This window comes from Pangasianodon hypophthalmus, chromosome 24 (assembly GCF_027358585.1).
Source record: "Pangasianodon hypophthalmus isolate fPanHyp1 chromosome 24, fPanHyp1.pri, whole genome shotgun sequence".
Lineage (NCBI taxonomy): Eukaryota > Metazoa > Chordata > Actinopteri > Siluriformes > Pangasiidae > Pangasianodon > Pangasianodon hypophthalmus.
In genome coordinates this window covers 8,614,499-8,633,277 of record NC_069733.1, presented here as the reverse complement: position 1 = coordinate 8,633,277, position 18,779 = coordinate 8,614,499, and the positions used below count along the sequence as shown (strand labels likewise).

Below are 18,779 nucleotides of genomic sequence, written 5' to 3'. Positions count from 1 at the left end.
CACCTGTTTCCTGTTTGTATACACTCACCATCCACTTCAATAGGCACACCTGTTCACCTGCTCCTTTATGCAGTTATCCAATCCGCCAATCATGTAGCACAATGCATAAAATCATGCAGATACAGGTCAAGAGCTTCAGTTCATATTCACACCAACATCACAATGAAGAAAAAAATTGATCTCTGAGACTTTAACTGTGGCATGGTTGTTGGTGCCAGATGGGCTGGTTTGAGTATTTCAGAAACTGCTGATCTCCTGGGAATTTCACACACAATAGTCTCTAGAGCTTACACAGAACGGTATGAAAAACAAAAAACATCCTGTGAAGACCAGGTGATTTTTTTCTAATCTATATATGCAGACTCACAGTTTCTGTGAGTCTGTGCCCATGTTAGCCTCAGATTCCTGTTCTTGGCTGACAGGAGTGGACCCCAGTGTGGTCGTCTGCTGCTGTTGTATCCCATCCATCTCAAGGTTCAATGTTTTGCATGTGCTGAGATGCTTTTCTGCTCACTACAATTGTAAAGAGTGATTATATGAGTTACTATAGCTTTCCTGGCAGCTTGAACCAATCAGGCCATTTTCCTCTGATCTCTCTCATCAGCAAGGTGTTTCCACCCACACAACTGTCACTCACTCAGTGTTTGTTTTTCACACCATTCAGTCTAAACTCTAGAGACTGTTGTGTGTAAAATTCCCAGGAGATCAGCAGTTTCTGAAATACTCAAACCAGCCCATCTGGCACCAACATTTAACTGACACAGTTAAAGTCACAGAGATCACACTTTTTCCCCATTCTGATGTTTGATGTGAACATTAATTGAAGCTCTTTACCTGTATCTGCATGATTTTTATGTACTGTGCTGCTGCCACATGATTGACTGATGGATAACTGTATAAATGTACAGGTGTTCCTATTAAAATGCTTAGCAAGTGCATATATAGTTTTTATGCACACATATATATATATATATATATATATATATATATATATATATATATATATATATATATATATATATATTATAATATATTTTATGCATATAGATACATATATATATATCACATTCTAATTCTAATATATATCACATTACTTTTATTGATAATGTTAGAGTTGGAGTTCATCCACCACAGGTAATATTGTCTCCCATACCATCATTCTAACATTAAACTGTATTATATTTTGATTACATTTCATAAGCTCTACATTTGTTCATCACCTTTTATCAGTCTACCAAGCTTCACCTCTTCTGATGCCAAAACTGTATACTTTGTTCATTTATCAATTTTAATCAAACCACATTGTAAGGTGAAATTTTTGAACACTTTAATATTTTTTGGGGGCCATGGTGGAGTAAGTTATAAACATCAGTCCATAGATATCAGAAATATATCTGGACTTTGTTATTAATCACCATTATTCCTCACGGACCTCCCACAACACACTCTGTCTTTGCTCAGCAGTAGGCTACGTGACGTGAGCTTGCTGCAGGATCATTTGATACAAGCTGGGCTGTGGCTGGCTGTCTCCATCCTCATGATTTATTTAAAACAAGCAGATCCCACTGCTGCCGAGTCACCATGGCTGCAGAGAGAGGAGGGGAGGAGTGTGAGAGAGGTGGAGTGAGTGTATGTGTGTGTATGCGTGTGTGCACACGTACAGAGGTGCTGTAGTCTTGCAGGCCCTGCATTGGACAAGGAACCACTGAAATGTCTCAGTTTGGACAATCACAGAGGAGCTACAGGGGAAGCTGTAATATGAATGCTATGCATTTGCTTTTTGTTTTGCTGTACTGGCAAGGTGTGAACACAGGTACAGTATATGTGTTTTTCCTGAGTATATATATTATTTATTCTATCTACATTAAGACTGATAAAGGTCGTTTAGCTTTAGTATCTGATGCTAAGACCTTCTACATGGAGGAGGTTAAAAGTGTGTGAACAGATATGTCTCTGTATATTATACTGAGTTATAGAATTAAGAATTAACTGACAATACATTTACAATTAATACACAGTTACTTGGATTCATTACTCTGCAGCTGATTTTGAAATGAGAAATTACAATGAAGGGATCACCTAATCTGTAACGTCTTGCCTTTAACTATGACTAATGACTAACATCATTTTGTGTGTGTATGTGTGTGTGTGTGTGTGTTTGTTTAATAAAGAGACCACTTTCTCTCCAGTGACTGACGATTTTGTTACATCACGTAGGACTGTAGTACATAAAGGTACACCGTTCCTCTTATTTAGATCCTTCTATTAATTTCAAGTAACTTTTGTCTTAAATATTAAATATTTACTAAGTATTTTTAGTTTTATCGTTCGTTATTATTCACTGTTGTTGTTCCTCTCTAGATGCATATTTTGCTCATAAGTCTGTAATCTTTCAACACGCAGGTCAAAGTCATGTCATCGTTGAAGAGCTTGAAATCCTGAAACCCCAAAGCGTAGAGCTTTTGTGTAACCTGACTGACATACCAAGTAAACCTTCAAACATAACAGGCTATTGGAGAAAAGATGGCAATGAAATTGAAAACTCCCAGCAAACTATTTACAGGCACAATGAACAATATATCCTTAAAAAGATGTACGTATGAATTGGATTAACTCTTTAAACTTCCAGCTTATTACTCAGTACCTACTATTAATTATTTATTAACTAATGTAGATACGAGTGTGAGGAGCCCAAATCTGCTGAAGGCTTCTGGGTAGTTACATCATTATAAACTCATTTCATGTTTTTTGGACTGTGTTAGGTGATTGTAACAGTGGTTTAGGCTAATAACTGTTGAATGTAAATGTATAAATTTACAAACAAATTTATTTATTCTGTCTTTTTAACTTTTCCAAGCAGAATATAAAATCAGCACACCACATGTTTTTAAGAGACAAGAAAAAAACCACCAGTGGCATGTCTAGATCTTTAGGTAATCTGAGACATTGTACATTTAAAGGTTTTGTGCGTATACAGGTATTTTTAACGTGCCCAGCAGACTGCATTCTCCTGATATAATACACACTGTTTATCTGTCCTATGTTTGAAATGACCAATGCCAGTTATATATTATCACACTATTTTACTTTTTTTCAGCTTTAATATCCAGGCCAGTGATCTAGGAAATTACTCATGTATCTTCGGCTATTTGGGAAAAGAGGAACAAGCTACTTTTGTTTTAAAAGGTATGTTGGCAAAAACCAAACTTCATGTTGAAGACCTACCACTTTTTTAGCCAAACTTCCACCTTAGGTACCTCTTCTTAAATCAGAGGTGCTAATAGGGGACACCCCTTCACTACACATATCCTGCCACATATAATGCAATCTAAACCATTCTAGTACTCCATAATCAACCAGTGTGTTGAATCGGTTATATTGAATCAGAGAAAATACTAATGTTACAGTATGCATAACTGCTGTGAAAGTCATGTGTTTTTAATAAAACTAAAAATATTCTGAACTGTCTTTGTTTTGAGTAGTGCCTGCAATTAAAGACAAGCGAGACAGGCCCATAGTCAGCTATGTTGGAGATTCAGTTGTACTGGAGTGTGGCATCAAGCGCACACCGAACACATGGGAATGGTACAAAACCAATGGCACTGATAAGGTGAAGTACCGTACATTTACAGTAGTTATCTATAAGCACTGTAAGCAAATATAGGTTGCTTAAAAATTCAGTATTGCACAATATTACATCACCCACTTGAATCTGGATCCAATTTTAAATAACAAAATAAATAGCAAACAGGATACTCTACTTCCTCTATGGTTAAAGAATGGAGTCTCACTTCTCACATCGGGGAAACTTTCAGTACCCTGAGATTCATTTGATCAGCTCTAATGACTAGGCTACACGGCAAGAAATGCTGGGTTGTAAACAACCAAATCTGGGAGGTTTTCAACCATACATTCTATTGTATCTAATCAATGGTAGGAAAATGAAATAGAATGTATTAATGAATTTAATTTTTATACCTGTAATTTAAAGACTTTCTGTAAATATTGGTCCCCTTTAATCTTTTCCTGTCTTAGTGGAAGATTTTTAATGCTATGAGACATTCTCATTCTCATGCTATGAGACATGCCTCCAAGTCACCTGTGTGATCATGTTTATACGTTAAAACGTTTAGGATGTTGCTGTAAATCCTGTTTTACTCTATCAAACTCCATATTCTTTAAAAGCAATATTCCTATTAAAATTCTACTATTTGAAACAGACATAGTAATGTACATTTACACAGACTTTGGAATGCATATGTAATATATAATTTTAATATATTTAACATATTTGAATTTTGAATAAAAAATAGTAGAACTTCAGGGCATTTAGGGATTTCTGAGTATGAATTACATGCCACTTTTGCCCACAGACAGCTGTTTTACATTCTTTATAACCATTTTCCACTGAGCAATTTCAGAAAATTCATTCATTTTATTGTGAATAATGGCAAATGAAATTGGTTGTAATCCTATATCTACAAATCATAATTTTCACACCATGTTCTGATACTCTTCTTTAGAAAGATCTCCTCAATAGTAATTTTCAGGTCATTACGTGTTATTATATGTACTATAGTATGTAGTATATGTTGAGAAAATCACAGAAATAAAAATGGCTAATATCTGTTTCCATTACCTAGAATCTTATCAATGCCACCGCTGACCCCACACACTACAAGATCCTCTTAGCCAAAAATATCACCAAACTGACCTTGCTGAACTTGACTGAGGAAGACTCCGGTAAATACAAATGCAGCGCAATTTTCGATATCAAACCCACTGAGTCGCAGTTGGACCTCAAAGTTCTGTCCTTCACTGAGCCACTCAAGCCTTTCGTGGCCATAGCTGCTGAAGTCGTCGTCCTCGTCACTCTCATCCTTCTCTATGAGAGACACAGCCACAAGCAGAAAGGTCCCTCTGGAACCACAGGTAGGCTAAAGTGACAGTGAAAGTGTATGTTCAATTCACAGAGAACAAAAAATGCACTTGTACTTTTAGTGTGTTTTAAATTGAATACTACTGTCTTGTCTCAACTTCACAGAGAATGGAGTATATGAACATGCACCGTGAGTATATCTATGTCTACATATGGCTTTCTGTAGGCCTGTTTAACACAATAGTAGCTTTGTAGATATCTGGAGCTCTCATGTTCAGGTTTAAAATTTCTAAACATTTTCCATCTATTTTCTTTAAATTATATTTCCATGAAAACAAACTGCAATTTTCTGCACAGTTTTTAGGGAAATGTTGGTGTTTTCTGTGAATTGTGCTCTTCCAAATAAAATATAATGGCAAAACCTTAATATTTAATAACTGCAATATATCTTTGGATAACACAGAGATCATAGTTAAATGGTAGAGCAAGCATTAAACATTCTCTACCAGTTAATTAATTAATTAATTCATTCATTGCATTCACAATGTCACAAAGTGACCATATTAAATAGTATTTGATATAAATACTTTTATCATATGACTGTTCCCTGGAATCATTTCCCTGTGTTCCCAAAGCCACAGACAGGTAACCTGGCTGATGGTGCCAAATCATTCCATCTATATGGGACAACAGACCTATTCAGGCGCTGCCAAGGCGTCCTGTCCACTAGCGAGAGCAGGAGTAGAAACCAAGGATGTATGCCACAAGCAGGACTATGTGGTCTCAATGCTGAATTCTGTTCAATGCAGGCAGAATCAGTAGGATCTGAAAATCTGTACTTGCTGGCCAGGGCATCCTGACTAGCGGAGTGTTTAAGTCCACAAGAGAGAGCCACAGTCAACAGTGAGTTGATTTGACGTCAACAAAGAGGTCCACCTTTGCCCTCCCAAACATGTTTTCCCAGTACTCCCCTCTGACCATCATGATGTTGTCCAAAACAGACCAGCATGTAGTGGTGTCTCAGAACTGGTGAGAAGAATTTGACGGCTAGATAGACTGCATTCTGGTCCAGGGATTGATGTGTTCTATTCAAGCAGAGGTCTCAACATTCCTTCTGTGCAACACACTACCCCCTAGCTAGTGAGGGAGGTGTCTCTTGCCTGTGGGGCACCGCTCCCATGTGGACCCATTTCATAAGAAATACCACGTGCCTCTCTCACTGAGACAAGAATGTGTCTTTGTCTGTGGTATTTGGGTTTTAGTGACAGGCTGATCACCCATTTCTGAAATTTCCTTTAACTACTGAATACGATCCTAGCATCCTTGCCACAACAAGGCTAGCAAGCTAACAAGCCAACAAAACTCATGCTAGTAGCCACAGAGCTCGAAGTGGCCACAAAATATATAAAATACACTCACCACAGCTGTGAACAGATTGAAAGATGTTAAGAGATGATGGGAATCTATCACCAAATTTTGAGGACAGGTTACCTGTAGCTCCATACTCACAAGTTGTTACATGTGTACGAGGTGAGATGAAGAAAGGTAACAATGGGCGTGACAACAATATGACAATTTTATTTATTTTATTCATATTTATATTGAATTCTACATCATATGGTCACTTGTGTTGAAGGTCTCAGCATGCGTGCACGTGCGCAAGAAGGTATCCTGGTGATTCTCAACACCCCTGATGGTTAGGATGGGTGAAATAGAGCTATCTTTTTGAGAAACTGGAAGCACACATTATTTCATGGTTACCAGTACACCATTTTAACATTTTGTATAAGCTGACGTTCTAATCCATAGCATATAGCATTCTAATCCATCGTATGTGTAGTTGATTGAGGCTTAAAAGTGTGTGTTTGTGTGTGTGTGTGTGTGTGTGTGTTGGGGTGTCACTAAACATTATAAAATTATATTACTTGATTGTTATAGGACACAGGAGGAGAACGCCACGGAGGATGGAGGGACCACAATGAGACAGAGGAAAGTGGAGCACTAACACAGCTGTTTCATTCTTTAGTAAACTTGCTGATCCAAAACATTCAGCGTACTAAAGTTACGTATAACTTTAGTATTATAATGTTATGAGAACAGCAAAAGAACCTATATCATCCTCTTGAAGAAATTTGGGTGCTACATTTAGAACAGTGTACATACACTTATCAAGAACACTATGCTTAAATCTCATGAGCAATACAACATAGTGAAGCAATATTAAATTATATATGAATAATAAACGTAAACAGGGTCCAAATGTTTGTCCTAATGCGCTCCGTAATGTGATGTTTCTTGTGCTTGCCTTGTCTACTAATCCAGAAAAACTCCACAGGGTTCCATGTTGTGTAAAGATGATCTCTAAAGCAGTTAAATCCACTTAAAAATGTGAAGATATAAAATTGAGTATTGAGTTTTGGATTTGAATTATTGTACAGAAACAATAAAATCTGCTTAGCATTCTAGTAAAACAAAATAAAGTTTTAAGATAATATTCCTATTGTATAAATAAAAGTGCAAATCTGGTGACTTTCAAGCATTCATGACCATAATGTTTACATGTCATTTCAGTGTCTTTGTTGCTTCAGTAGCAGACGGTTGCTTATTATTTCCTGTTTTTTGGGTTTTCAAGCATGTGAAAGCATCCTAAGACTCTATAACATGTTTAAAATGAAATGCCTTTTTACTATCAAAGGTATGTGCCTCTAAATGCTTTTAGCATCATTTATGCAATAATATACAGCAAAACTACCAGTATTAAATGGCTTGCAGAGTAATGTAAAAAGTTGTTGTGTTGTGTGTCTTTGTATTAAATGGCAGTTGAGAGATGACATATCACCAGAATAATAAAGTCAAAAGAGGAAATGCCGTCTTACCCACATTTACATGCACAATAGATCAAAAATGTGACAGAATGTGAGGAATAGGCTCTGCAAAATTTGCAATAATCCACCTCTCCAAACCTAAAGGTTTAAATTATAATTCATGTTTTTAAATCATTAAATATAAAAGGCAATCCAAAACCAGTCATTACATTACACTGGTATTTGATTCATTTATTGTGAAAATTTTAATTGCTCAATTTCAAATAACAACTGCAACACCCAGTGGCATATATTATATTTTATTTATTTTCTATTAGGAAAATTCCACCAGATTTCCACACTCAAGCTCTCTTGATTTAATTTATGGCTTGTTCAGCAGAAACTTGACAAGGAGCTTAAACACGTCATTGTCCCAGCCGATCACATCTCCATCTGTGACTCTGTCGTAGAGGCGCAGGCTCTCTGTGCCCCAGCACAGGTTCTTACGTGGGTTATCGGGAACAGAGAACGAACTCAGAGCCAGTGTGTTGAGCTGATAGCAGAAGAAAGAGAAGTACTGCCCATCGGTGATCACAGCCTGGGACACAAATGGCCTGCTCACATCCTGTTCACTCCAGAAGCCTAGAGAGAAAAGCAGAATGAAGTATCAAGCATAAGACACGTCTTTCACTTTGTTTGTTCTTGTTCAGGTGACATTTTGTATACCTAGTTTTTCCCATCTACTAGTTAGTTCTCTTGTATTGCACGACAGCTACCAACCTGCAAGAGTGAGTCTAAAAGATAATTCCTCCAAGACACATGAAGCCACTGCATCTTGTTTAACTGCTAAAGTAAAATCACAGAAATGCTGAACACTCTCAAAGGAGAGTGCTAATTCCCTGTTCTGTATACATTAGCTCACAGTCTTGCACCAGCATCACCTCAATCCAACGTCATGTAGTGTGTTTCCTGAATGGCACAGAAAAGCATTCGCCGTAACGTCAAGAAATGGGAAAATCAAATCCTAATGATGCCACAGCTGGGACCCGAGAAAGCAAGATTAGTTAGGAGACATGGCATGTTCTATCTCCCCTGTCAATCACAGTCACACTAGCCAATCATTGGCATCTATAAACTCAGGTATGAAGAAGAGGCAGATATCACTTACTTCTGAGTATGTTACACTGCCCTGTGATGCAGCATGAGCAGCAGTTTGAATAGAGGTGGTTGGATGGCTTCATGTGTCTCAGAGAAAGCATATATTAGCCTTCATGTTCCCAGGTTGGTATTTGTCATGCGATACGAGAGAGCTGGTTGGTGGGTGGGAATTGGCAGGTGGCAACTCATGTAGTGTGCGCTGGCCATTAGAAGCCAGGTCTTGCTCATTACTACATATCAAATAATTAATCTATTGAAATTCATACCTTCAGTCCTTCACTGGGTTAGAGATAGAAAGTTAAATTGCCCTAAATGATTTACTACACAATCAATACAAAGTGTTTATATAAACACACAGAGTTAAATCCTGACATTATACATCATTATACTGCCTTGGAAGCTGATGTGTTTTGGAATATAATAAGAAATACAAGTGCTATATAAACTCACCTTGATACATGGCCTGTGCTCCTGTCCATGCAAAGAGGCTTGCAATAGCGTTGGCCCTCAAAAACACCTCAATGTGGTCAGAGAGGTTTTTATTAATTAGTTTGTCCCTGCGGAACCTATCAGGGACCATGTGGAACTGTGTGTGACCATAGCAGCATGGATCTTGCAGTTTAGCACCTATGTAGGTTTAAATTAAAAAAAAAAATTACAGTTCTGCATAACACTGACACAAACCCATCTCTAGAAGAACAGGCATTTCATCCAACACATTATATATATATACATATATATATATACACACACACACACACACACACACACACACACACACACAGTGGGGTCCCGAAAGTCTGAGACCACAATGAAAGTCTGGGATTTTTTTTTTTTTTCATTTAAAATTGGAAATAAAGAAGATTTTAGACTTGCGAAATATTTAAAACAAAGAAAGTAAATGTTCAATATCTTGAATATTTAGTATTCAGGATTCTGCACTATTTCTAGGTTCCTATTTAAATGTAAATAAATTTAGGATATTGACCATGTTAACTGCATTGTACAAAAGGTCAGATTTTCCTCTTGTCTAATCTCTTCTACTGATGCATATGTTCAGACGAGACACTGATGGATTTGATCTAAAATGGATCATAACGTTTTGCACAAACTTGTGGAGTCCAAGCCACCTTGAGTGCACACTGTCATTAAAGCAAAAAGATGACACCGTACCTAATACACACCAAGAAACTCTGAAATTCATGTAAATATTTAAATATTTCAAAGATTTTACTTTTCATTCAAGTTGCTGCCAATAATATATTTTATAATGAAAACTGATGTATTACATAAGAAGAGAGTGCAAAATAGAAGCATTTTCACTAATGGTCCCAGACTTTTGGACCTCACTGTGTGTGTGAGTGTATATATATATATATATATATATACACACACACACACACACACACACAAACACACATATACACACACACACAAATACAAACCTGTAGAGATATTATTGTCATACTGTCTTTGGAACAAAGGCATGCGATCAGGAGCCAGCTGGATTACTGGCACTTCAGCAGCCACCTCTGTCTCGAGTGGCACAAACTACAGAAAGACATTCACTGAATCACTATTTAAGATGCAACTGATCTTACAGTGCAAGCGAGTTTGACAATTTTACACTGGAGTGTTGAGTCTGTGTGGAGTTACGCATTATCAAAGGGAGGAAAACTTTCTGAAAAGATACCTCAGGTAGCTGCTGCCTGATCCGTATCTGGCTGTGAGGTCTGTCATCAATCTGGAACCTCTGTGGCTCGACTCTGCCACGCCGGTGTCCTCGTGGAATAGTCCTCTCTCCGTTCACCCAGTAGAAGTTGACATGAGGAGACAGATCTGCAATCAGACCAACCATTTTTTTTTTTTTTTATTTCAATACACTATGAGAAGAATGGATGAGAATTACGAAGACAGATCAGGAGTCTTACCTAGACTAGACAGTTGGAGGACAGGATTTCTGCTGGCCAATGAGGCAATAAGCCCAGACACAGCATTCATCAAAAAGGGTGTAACAAACTGCTTCTGCTCTTTCTGAATGAATGTCCTGCCTTTCTTCATGTACCAGTGCTCCTGGAGAAGAGCATGACACACTGTGGAGCTCAGCTCAGACACTGCAGCCTCGTCCATCTCAGCAGTGCTCAGCTTCTCAGGAAGACCCGGGAGGAATGCTGTCTTGGTGAAATGCTGGTACCATGTATCCGCTCCTACAGCAAAGGTCTGAGGGTAAAGCACATACTTCATGCGCTGGATGCGGGTCAGGGCTCGGATCTTTTCCTCGGGCTCGACTGTGCGCAGGCGCTCGAAGAACTCCAGTAACACTCTCCTCTTCGCAGATTTACTCTTCGCTGTCCGAGACGGTAAAATCGCCGGATATAACGGCTTCACTTCTGCACTTTTGACTTGTACATTTCTGCTGCAGATCACACGTGATGTCTGAGTTGATAGAAAGAACTGCAAGGGCGATCTCCTGTAAGCCGCCATGTTTTTTTTGTTTTTTTTTCCATGCAGCGTAGTAACTCTTCTTCTTTTAGTTTTAATGGTGGTGGTATTAGTGTTTGGTGCTTTGCTGCCACCAACTGGACTGGAATGAAGAGCACAGCGGTTGTGTCTGAGAACATGCACCCTCACCGGCCACTTTATTAGGAACACCTGCACATTCACATCCAATCAGCCAATCACGTGGCAGCATGCAGTTCATGCAGATACAAGCCTAGAGCTTCAGTTAATGTTCATATCAAACATTATGATATGAATCCTATCATGGTTGTTGGTGTCACATGGGCTGGTATGAGTACTTTAGAAACTGATGAGCTCCTGGGATTTTCACAGACTACAGTCTCTAGTGTTTACACAGAATGGTGCCAAAAACCTAAAATAATAATAATAATAATAATAATAATTTATTGCGTTTGGCAGACGCCCTTATCCAGAGCGACTTAAAAAAGTGCTTTGAAGTCTATCAAAAATACATTCTGATACTGGCTCGCTAGGTCACAACCTAGGAATAAAATCAGTCCAAAACTCTGTAATATATAATACTCTATAATAATAATAAACATCCAGCACAAAATAGATCAGTGGAGAATTACTGTACCAGACTGGTTCGAGCTGACAAAAAGGCTTCAGTAACACAAATAACCACTCTTTGCATCTGTGGTGAGCATAAAAGCATCTCAGAATGCACAAGTCAAACCTTGAGGCAAACAGGCAACAAAAGCAAAATGATTAAAACATTGGGTTCCACTCCTGTCAGCCAAGAACAGGAAACTGAAGCTACAGTGGGCACAGGATCACCCCCGAAACTGAAAAAAAAAAAAAACCCAAAAAAAACAACAACAACAAAAAAACCATTGCCCTGGTCTGATGAATCTCGATTTGTGTTACAACATGCAGATGATAAAGTCAGAGTTTGGCATCCATGGACCCAACCTGCCTTGTGTCAACAGTTCAGTTGTTGTTGTTGTTGGTGGTGGTGGTGGAGGTGGTGTAATGGTGTGGGGAAAGTTTTCTTGGTACACTTTGGGTCCCTTAATACCAATCAAGCATCGTTTGAATGCCACAGTCTTTCTGAGTATTATGGAGGAATTTCCTGTATCACTAACATAAGGGGACAGTGAAATAATTGTGACGAGAGGCAGATGTGTGATTAAAAGAAAAAAGAGAAAACTCCATCCAATGAGATTATTGTTTTAGAATTGTATAAAAGCATGGGCCACGACTATGTAAATCAGTTGCTCTGCAGACCATCTCGGCTTTGTTGTTTGATTCAATAAAGTCTATAGATTTTTGGCATCTAGAACCCCTCGACTTTGTAACTTATTTTTCTTATTCTGATTTGCAGACGTATTTGCCACGACAGTATCATTGCTGACCATGTGTATTCTTTTATGGCCACAATTTTCCCATCTAATAACGGCTATTTCCAGCAGGATAATTCATCATGCCACAAAGCACAACTCATCTCAAACCAGTTCCATGAACATGACAATGAGGTCAGTGTCCTTCAATGGCCTTCCCAGTCTCCAGATCTGAATCCAGTACAGCATCTTTTGGGAAAGATGACAGATATTACAGAGGCACTTCCCAAAATGTTGATTGGTTTATGTGAGATTTTATACTTAAAATGGCATGAAATATTTTTATAACAGTGCATGATAGTTTCTTGACTAAACAATAAAGAAATGAAATATTCCTTTCTCTTGAGGGCGTCTGCACAGTCATTTAAATTTAATTAAATTTAATATTTTAATTAAAACAACATTCCAACAAAACTAGGTTGACCAGGCACGTGTCTTGCCTTAAAGTCACGTGACGCTGCCGGACCTGCGCATGCGTGTAGTGTATTAGGCGAAGTGGAGTGAAACATTTTCACGGTGCAATGTTCCTGCGCAGAGTTATACAGAGCCGAGGCTTCTCGTCGCCATTTGTGTATAATTTACAGCGACGTGCTATAACAGTCCAGGTGTTTATATATAAAAATATAGTTACTATTTCCGGGTTCTGTGAGGTTACTTTCCGTTGTTTTTGTCGGAAGTTGGCAGACACTGAGTGTGTTAGCAGAGTAAGCTCGTTATGGTACACAGTGTTAAAGTGCTGTTCATCTGCTGCTTTGACTTGTGTGTGTTGTGTTTTTCTCAGAAACTCTGTCTGTCTTCACACAATGATGAAGTTCACCTGGCGGAGGAAGCCAGCAAGAAGTATGGAAGTCCTGCTCCGACTATATTTTCCAAAATTCTTGACAAAACTATTCCTGCAGACATAATTTATGAAGACAACAAGGTTTGTTATGAACGCTTTTGTCCACTTAGTGGCAAAGAGCCAGACTATTTTTTTTTTTCAATGTTATTTATAGGCAACTATTTCATCAATCCTATGCACGTTTACTGCATAAATAAGATAAGGAGATAACTATCTAGCCAAGGTATTAAGATCAACAAGCAAAGGTGAAAACAGATGTTGCTAAAAAACTATTAGGAAAGACCCGTTTTGCCTTTTAACCTTTGGCACATTTGCAGCTGGGCAGAGGTTTAAAAAAAGGCATTCACCTTAAATGTCCTTGGCGAGGCAGAGAATGGACAGACAGGGTTACAGATCCTCTAGCCACACCTTCTCAATGTTTCTCTACGTATTTCTGTGTACTTCTTTCATTATACTTTTCGAAGTACATAATACTCATTGATTCAGTCATTGATTCATCTTCAGTAACTGCTTTATCCTTGTCAGGGTTGTGGTGGATCCGGAGCAGAGCGTTACATGGGAAAACACCCCAGATGAAATGCCAGTCTATCACAGGGCACCATGCGCACACACATTTACACCTAGAGACTAGAGGTGTAGGTAGGACGAAACCAACACAGACACAGGGAGATCATGCCAAACTCCACACAGATAGTGACCTGCACTTGAGATCGAACCAGGGGCACCACTGTCCCGCTCTACTGTGAAAACAAATATCATTTGTTCAGAATTAAAATGTCACTTTTTGGGATCAGCTGATTTCTCCTGGGTCCCTGGAGGGCTAGTGGTTAGGCCTCAGTGAGCTCACTGCCGAGGCCCAGGTTCAGTTCCCAGCCAGTGAACCATCCCCAGCCACTGGGATTGCACAAGACAGTGCACTTTCAGTGCTGGTCCCAAGCCCAGATAAAGTTGGGGACGGTTGCGTCAGGAAGGGCATACGGCGTAAAAACTGTGCGAAATCAAATGTGGACCAGTGATCCGCTGTGGTGGTGACCCCTAATGGGAACAGCTGAAAGAAGAAGAACATTTGCATTTTGTCTCCTATTCCTATTTTAAATTTTGGCACATTTGCAGCTGGGTGATGTTCGGAAGAAGGCGTTCACCTTACATATATAATGGCAAACTGGTTTTTGATCAGACTGGTCATCTGAACCCTCTCAATGATTTGCAACATATTTTCATATACTTGTTACTGTTAGTATGACACAGGAGTCTTTTTCATATTCATTTAATTCATGTTATTTCCTCTTCTTTTGAACTTGATCCCCAGACAATGCAATGCTGTAACGTCTCTTTCAGTGTTTGGCATTTCGGGACATCAGTCCCCAGGCTCCTGTGCATTTCCTGGTTATTCCCAGAACCCCTATCCCAAGGATAAGTGAAGCTCATGACGACGATACACCGGTTTGTCTCTCTGTGCTGTATTCTTTCATTTTCTTGTATCATTCAATCTGAAGACATCAATGCCTTAATATTTTTCTTTTTTCCTTCAGCTCCTTGGGCATCTCTTGATAGTAGCAAAAAAACTGGCAAAGAAAGAAGGATTAACTGAGGGATACAGATTGGGTATGTTTGTAGTATTGAGCTTAACCAATTATTCTTACTGTTATTTATGTTTTATAAATATTTAATATTTAGTTTTTAGTCATGGTGATCATATGAAGCTAACAGACCTGTGTGTTCGTTACAGTCATCAATGATGGGAAACATGGGGCTCAGTCTGTGTATCACCTGCACCTTCATGTCCTTGGAGGGCGACAGATGCAGTGGCCTCCAGGATAGATGAACACACCATCCACTAGTGTTTAATCATGAAGAGAATATATATTCAATTTAAATATATAGCTAGTTACAGCATATATTTAAAATAATAAAAATAATAGAAATTATAGATGAAGAATGTGGAAAGCAATAAGGTTTTTTTTTTTTTTCCTGAAAAACAAAGAGAAATTGACCAACATAACACAGTAATAATAAAGTAAATAATTTTTTTAAAATGGGTGTTGCAGATTGATGGATTGTGGAGTATAGTTTCTAAATATTTCTTTTTCTTTTTTGATTTCTAAATTGTAAATCAGTGTGAATATGCTAGAGTGTAACCTCACTGCTCGTTGCTATTGGTGCATTACATGTCACTCCACAAGATCCTAAACTGCAAATAGGCATTTAACCCTGACCTAGTTTCCTCTGCTGTTAAACCTGTACCAAGCTATCCCTAGTGTTCAGACATTTTATCCGGTCCTTGACCCTACACACGGCCACTGTGCCAACTAATTCATCAGTTGCACGAAAAATATGAAGAGAAAAATAATAATCTAGATAACTGCAGATGTATAATGATAGTAAGGCATTACTCTGATCTTAAGTCTTCAACACTTCAGCTCATGTTGTTTTGGAGGTAACATTATTGCTTTACTATATTTACATTCGTTCGTTTGGCAGATGCTTTTCTTTAAAGTGTGCACATAAGGCAGAATACAGCACAGAAATGTGCAGTTGAGGAGTAAGAGTCTTGCTCAAGGCCCAATAGTGTCTCCCTGCACAGTCCTGGGCTGGTATGTATAAAGGTTCTGAGAATTGCTCAAAAATGCGAAGTCTAGTTAAGACTGAAAAAAAAAAAAGAAAAAAAGATTAGTTAATAGCTATGAGTAAAAAATGTGTTCTTAAACTCATAGTGAGGAGTAGGAGGTAATCCTAGGAGTAAATCTTAAGCATCTTAAGCATGACAGTGACGCCACATTTAAGTGCACAAGAAGCTGAATTCACTATATAAAAAGGCTACAACTTGCTTGATTGCTGAGTAAAAATATGGATGCATAATGCAAGAAGTTTGCATGCAATCCCAAAATTACCGTGTTGAATATGTGGTTATTTTTTTTAATAACACTTCTTAGCATAAATTGCTACAATCACATATACAGTCACTGTTATTTGGCTCACAGCTTTAACCACTGAATCCTTCCTTAGGCAATGTTTATAGTATGAGTAGGAAGTGTACATTATGCCATAATTTTGCATTTATATGCTACAGCATTATAGCTTCATTATATCCCACATATACAGATAAATATGCTTATGAAAAATGAATACACTTAAATTCATGTCCAGTATCCAACATAAATGTTCATGAAATAGTTGTATAATGCTAAACTAATAAGCATCTAGTTTGGCTGCATGATGTGCAAGTACCTGAAAAGTTCTCCTTTTTTCCAGTAGATATCAGATAGCCTCCATAGATGCATGAAAGAAATCACTAAATAAGAGAGTTCTGTGGAAATCACATGAGCTGGAATGTAGACCACAATGAATTAGACAGAGTATTTTGCAATTTGGGAAGCATGGAGGCACGGCAAGTAGTGTTATTACCTCACAGCTACAGTCTTTACTGTCTGTGTTGAGTTTTGCATGTTCTAATCGTATCTGTGTGGGTATCCTTGTGTTTCTCTAGGTTTTCCAGTTTTGTCCCACCTCCCAAAAACATGCCAGTAGGTTGAATGGCTACAGTAAATTGTTGCTAGGTGTAAATGAGTGTATGAATGTGTGTGTGCGTGTGTGCGTGCGTGCGTGTGCACGCGAGCATGGTGACTTGTGATAGACTGGCATCCTATTCAGGGAGTACTCCCACCTTACATTCAGTGTTCTAGGGATCTACCATGACCCTGACCAGTATAAAGCACATAATGAAGATAAATAAATGAATCTTGAAATTTGTGATCAGTTTCACCAAATTTTGAGTAATGACCCTGTTCAGATGACATTAATCATATGACCTTGGTGCTTCTATTATATAATGTTGCAATTATATGCTACAGCAGATTGTTATACAGTATCTCTAAAATGTTAAAGAAAGAATGCACTTAAATTCATGTCCAGTATCCAAAATAGATGTAAATGTTAAAATAATAGAAACTCCTTAAAAGTTGTTTTCTTTTTTCAGTGGATATTGTCAGTGTTACTAGATAGACTATTATCAGGTAGACTACTAGCTCAGTAGGTGCTTCCTCAAAAAGTGAAACATATTCAGAAATCTTTATGAGGAAATGACATAGGCTGGAATTCTGGCCACAGTGAATTAGACAGAACATCTTGCAATTTACGCATGATCTGTTTGTGTTCCACGAGATTTTAAATAATGATCCACAGGCTGAATATATAGGAATAGAAATGTATAGGAAATCCATCTCTAAAGGCTGCTGCAGCATTCTTCTATAGAGGCATACTGTCCTAGCCAGATAATTCAATAGAATGATCTAGGAAAAAATCACTGGGATTATGACCAACTTTCCTTTCTTGATATATTTTATACAGTAGGCATACACCAATGAGCCATAACATTAAAACCACCTGCCTAATATTGTGTAGGTTCCCCTTGTGCCTCCAAAACAGCTCTGATCCATTGAAGCATGGACAACACAAGACCTCTGAAGGTGTGCTGTGGTATCTGGCACCAAGACATTAGCAGCAGATCCTTTAATCCGGTAAGTTGCGAGGTGGGGGTGGATGGGCATGGATCAGACTTGCTTGTCCAGCACATCCCATGGATGCCCGATCTAACTCAGATCTGGGGAATTTGGAGGCCAAGTCAACACCTGGAACTCTTTGTCATGTTCCTCAAACTATTCCTGAGCAATTTGTGCAGCGTTGCAGGGAGCATTATACTGCCGAAAGAGGTCACTGCCATTAGGGAATACCGCTGGCATGAAGGGGTGTACTTGGTCTGCAACAGTGTTTAGGTAGGTGGTACATGGCAAAGTAACATCCACATGAATACCAGAACCCAAGGTTTCCCAGCAGAACATTGCTCAGAGCATCACACTGCCTCCACCGGCTTGGCTTCTTCCCATAGCGCATCCTGGTGCCATCTCTTCCCCAGGTAAGCAACTCACACACACCCAGCCTTAGACATGATGTGGAAGAAAATGTGATTCATCAGACCAGGCCACCTTCTTCCATTGCTCCATGGTCCAGTTCTGATGCTCACGTGCCCATTGTAGTTGCTTTCGGCCATGGACAGGAATCAGCATGGGCAATCTGACCAGTCTGCGGCTACTCAGCCCCATATGCAACAAGCTGAGATGCACTGTGTGTTCTGACACCTTTCTATCATAGCCAGCATGAACTTTTTCAGTAATTTGTGCTACAGTAGCTCTTCTGTGGGATTGGACCAGACGGGCTAGCCTTCACTCCCCACAGGCATC

The 18,779-nt window shown here is 38.7% G+C and overlaps 3 protein-coding genes across 3 annotated transcripts; 2 read left to right on the top strand and 1 right to left on the bottom strand.

Moving 5' to 3' along the window:
* The first annotated feature begins 1,496 nt into the window (after positions 1 to 1,496).
* On the top strand, positions 1,497 to 7,726 carry emb (embigin). Its single transcript, XM_026931135.3, has 8 exons — positions 1,497 to 1,813; positions 2,172 to 2,234; positions 2,404 to 2,593; positions 3,098 to 3,186; positions 3,483 to 3,610; positions 4,644 to 4,932; positions 5,045 to 5,069; positions 6,818 to 7,726. The coding sequence occupies exons 1-8, from the start codon at positions 1,711 to 1,713 to the stop codon at positions 6,882 to 6,884; spliced, it is 954 nt and encodes a 317-aa protein (XP_026786936.3). The 5' UTR covers positions 1,497 to 1,710; the 3' UTR covers positions 6,885 to 7,726.
* Positions 7,727 to 7,987: 261 nt separating this feature from the next.
* mrps30 (mitochondrial ribosomal protein S30) lies at positions 7,988 to 11,490 on the bottom strand (the record flags this gene model as incomplete). The annotated part of the gene is made up of 5 exons (XM_026931100.3): positions 7,988 to 8,325; positions 9,292 to 9,468; positions 10,287 to 10,392; positions 10,535 to 10,680; positions 10,773 to 11,490. Coding segments are annotated over 5 exons (1,407 nt in total), but the record flags the coding sequence as incomplete, so codon positions are not given.
* A 1,657-nt stretch (positions 11,491 to 13,147) lies between these two features.
* hint2 (histidine triad nucleotide binding protein 2) lies at positions 13,148 to 15,578 on the top strand. The gene is made up of 5 exons (XM_026931298.3): positions 13,148 to 13,306; positions 13,483 to 13,623; positions 14,881 to 14,985; positions 15,075 to 15,147; positions 15,272 to 15,578. The coding sequence occupies exons 1-5, from the start codon at positions 13,223 to 13,225 to the stop codon at positions 15,361 to 15,363; spliced, it is 495 nt and encodes a 164-aa protein (XP_026787099.1). The 5' UTR covers positions 13,148 to 13,222; the 3' UTR covers positions 15,364 to 15,578.
* The last annotated feature ends 3,201 nt before the right edge of the window (positions 15,579 to 18,779 follow it).

What these genes read in the sequence shown, in the direction of transcription:
- emb (XM_026931135.3), top strand. Translation starts at nt 1,711, where the DNA reads ATGTCTCAGTTTGGACAATCACAGAGGAGCTACAGGGGAAGCTGTAAT. An exon ending in AGCTACTTTTGTTTTAAAAG is followed by an intron (nt 3,187 to 3,482) that starts GTATGTTGGCAA and finishes TGTTTTGAGTAG; the next exon opens with TGCCTGCAATTAAAGACAAG. An exon ending in GGAGTATATGAACATGCACC is followed by an intron (nt 5,070 to 6,817) that starts GTGAGTATATCT and finishes TGATTGTTATAG; the next exon opens with GACACAGGAGGAGAACGCCA.
- hint2 (XM_026931298.3), top strand. Translation starts at nt 13,223, where the DNA reads ATGTTCCTGCGCAGAGTTATACAGAGCCGAGGCTTCTCGTCGCCATTT. An exon ending in CTCATGACGACGATACACCG is followed by an intron (nt 14,986 to 15,074) that starts GTTTGTCTCTCT and finishes TTTTTCCTTCAG; the next exon opens with CTCCTTGGGCATCTCTTGAT. An exon ending in AACTGAGGGATACAGATTGG is followed by an intron (nt 15,148 to 15,271) that starts GTATGTTTGTAG and finishes TGTTCGTTACAG; the next exon opens with TCATCAATGATGGGAAACAT.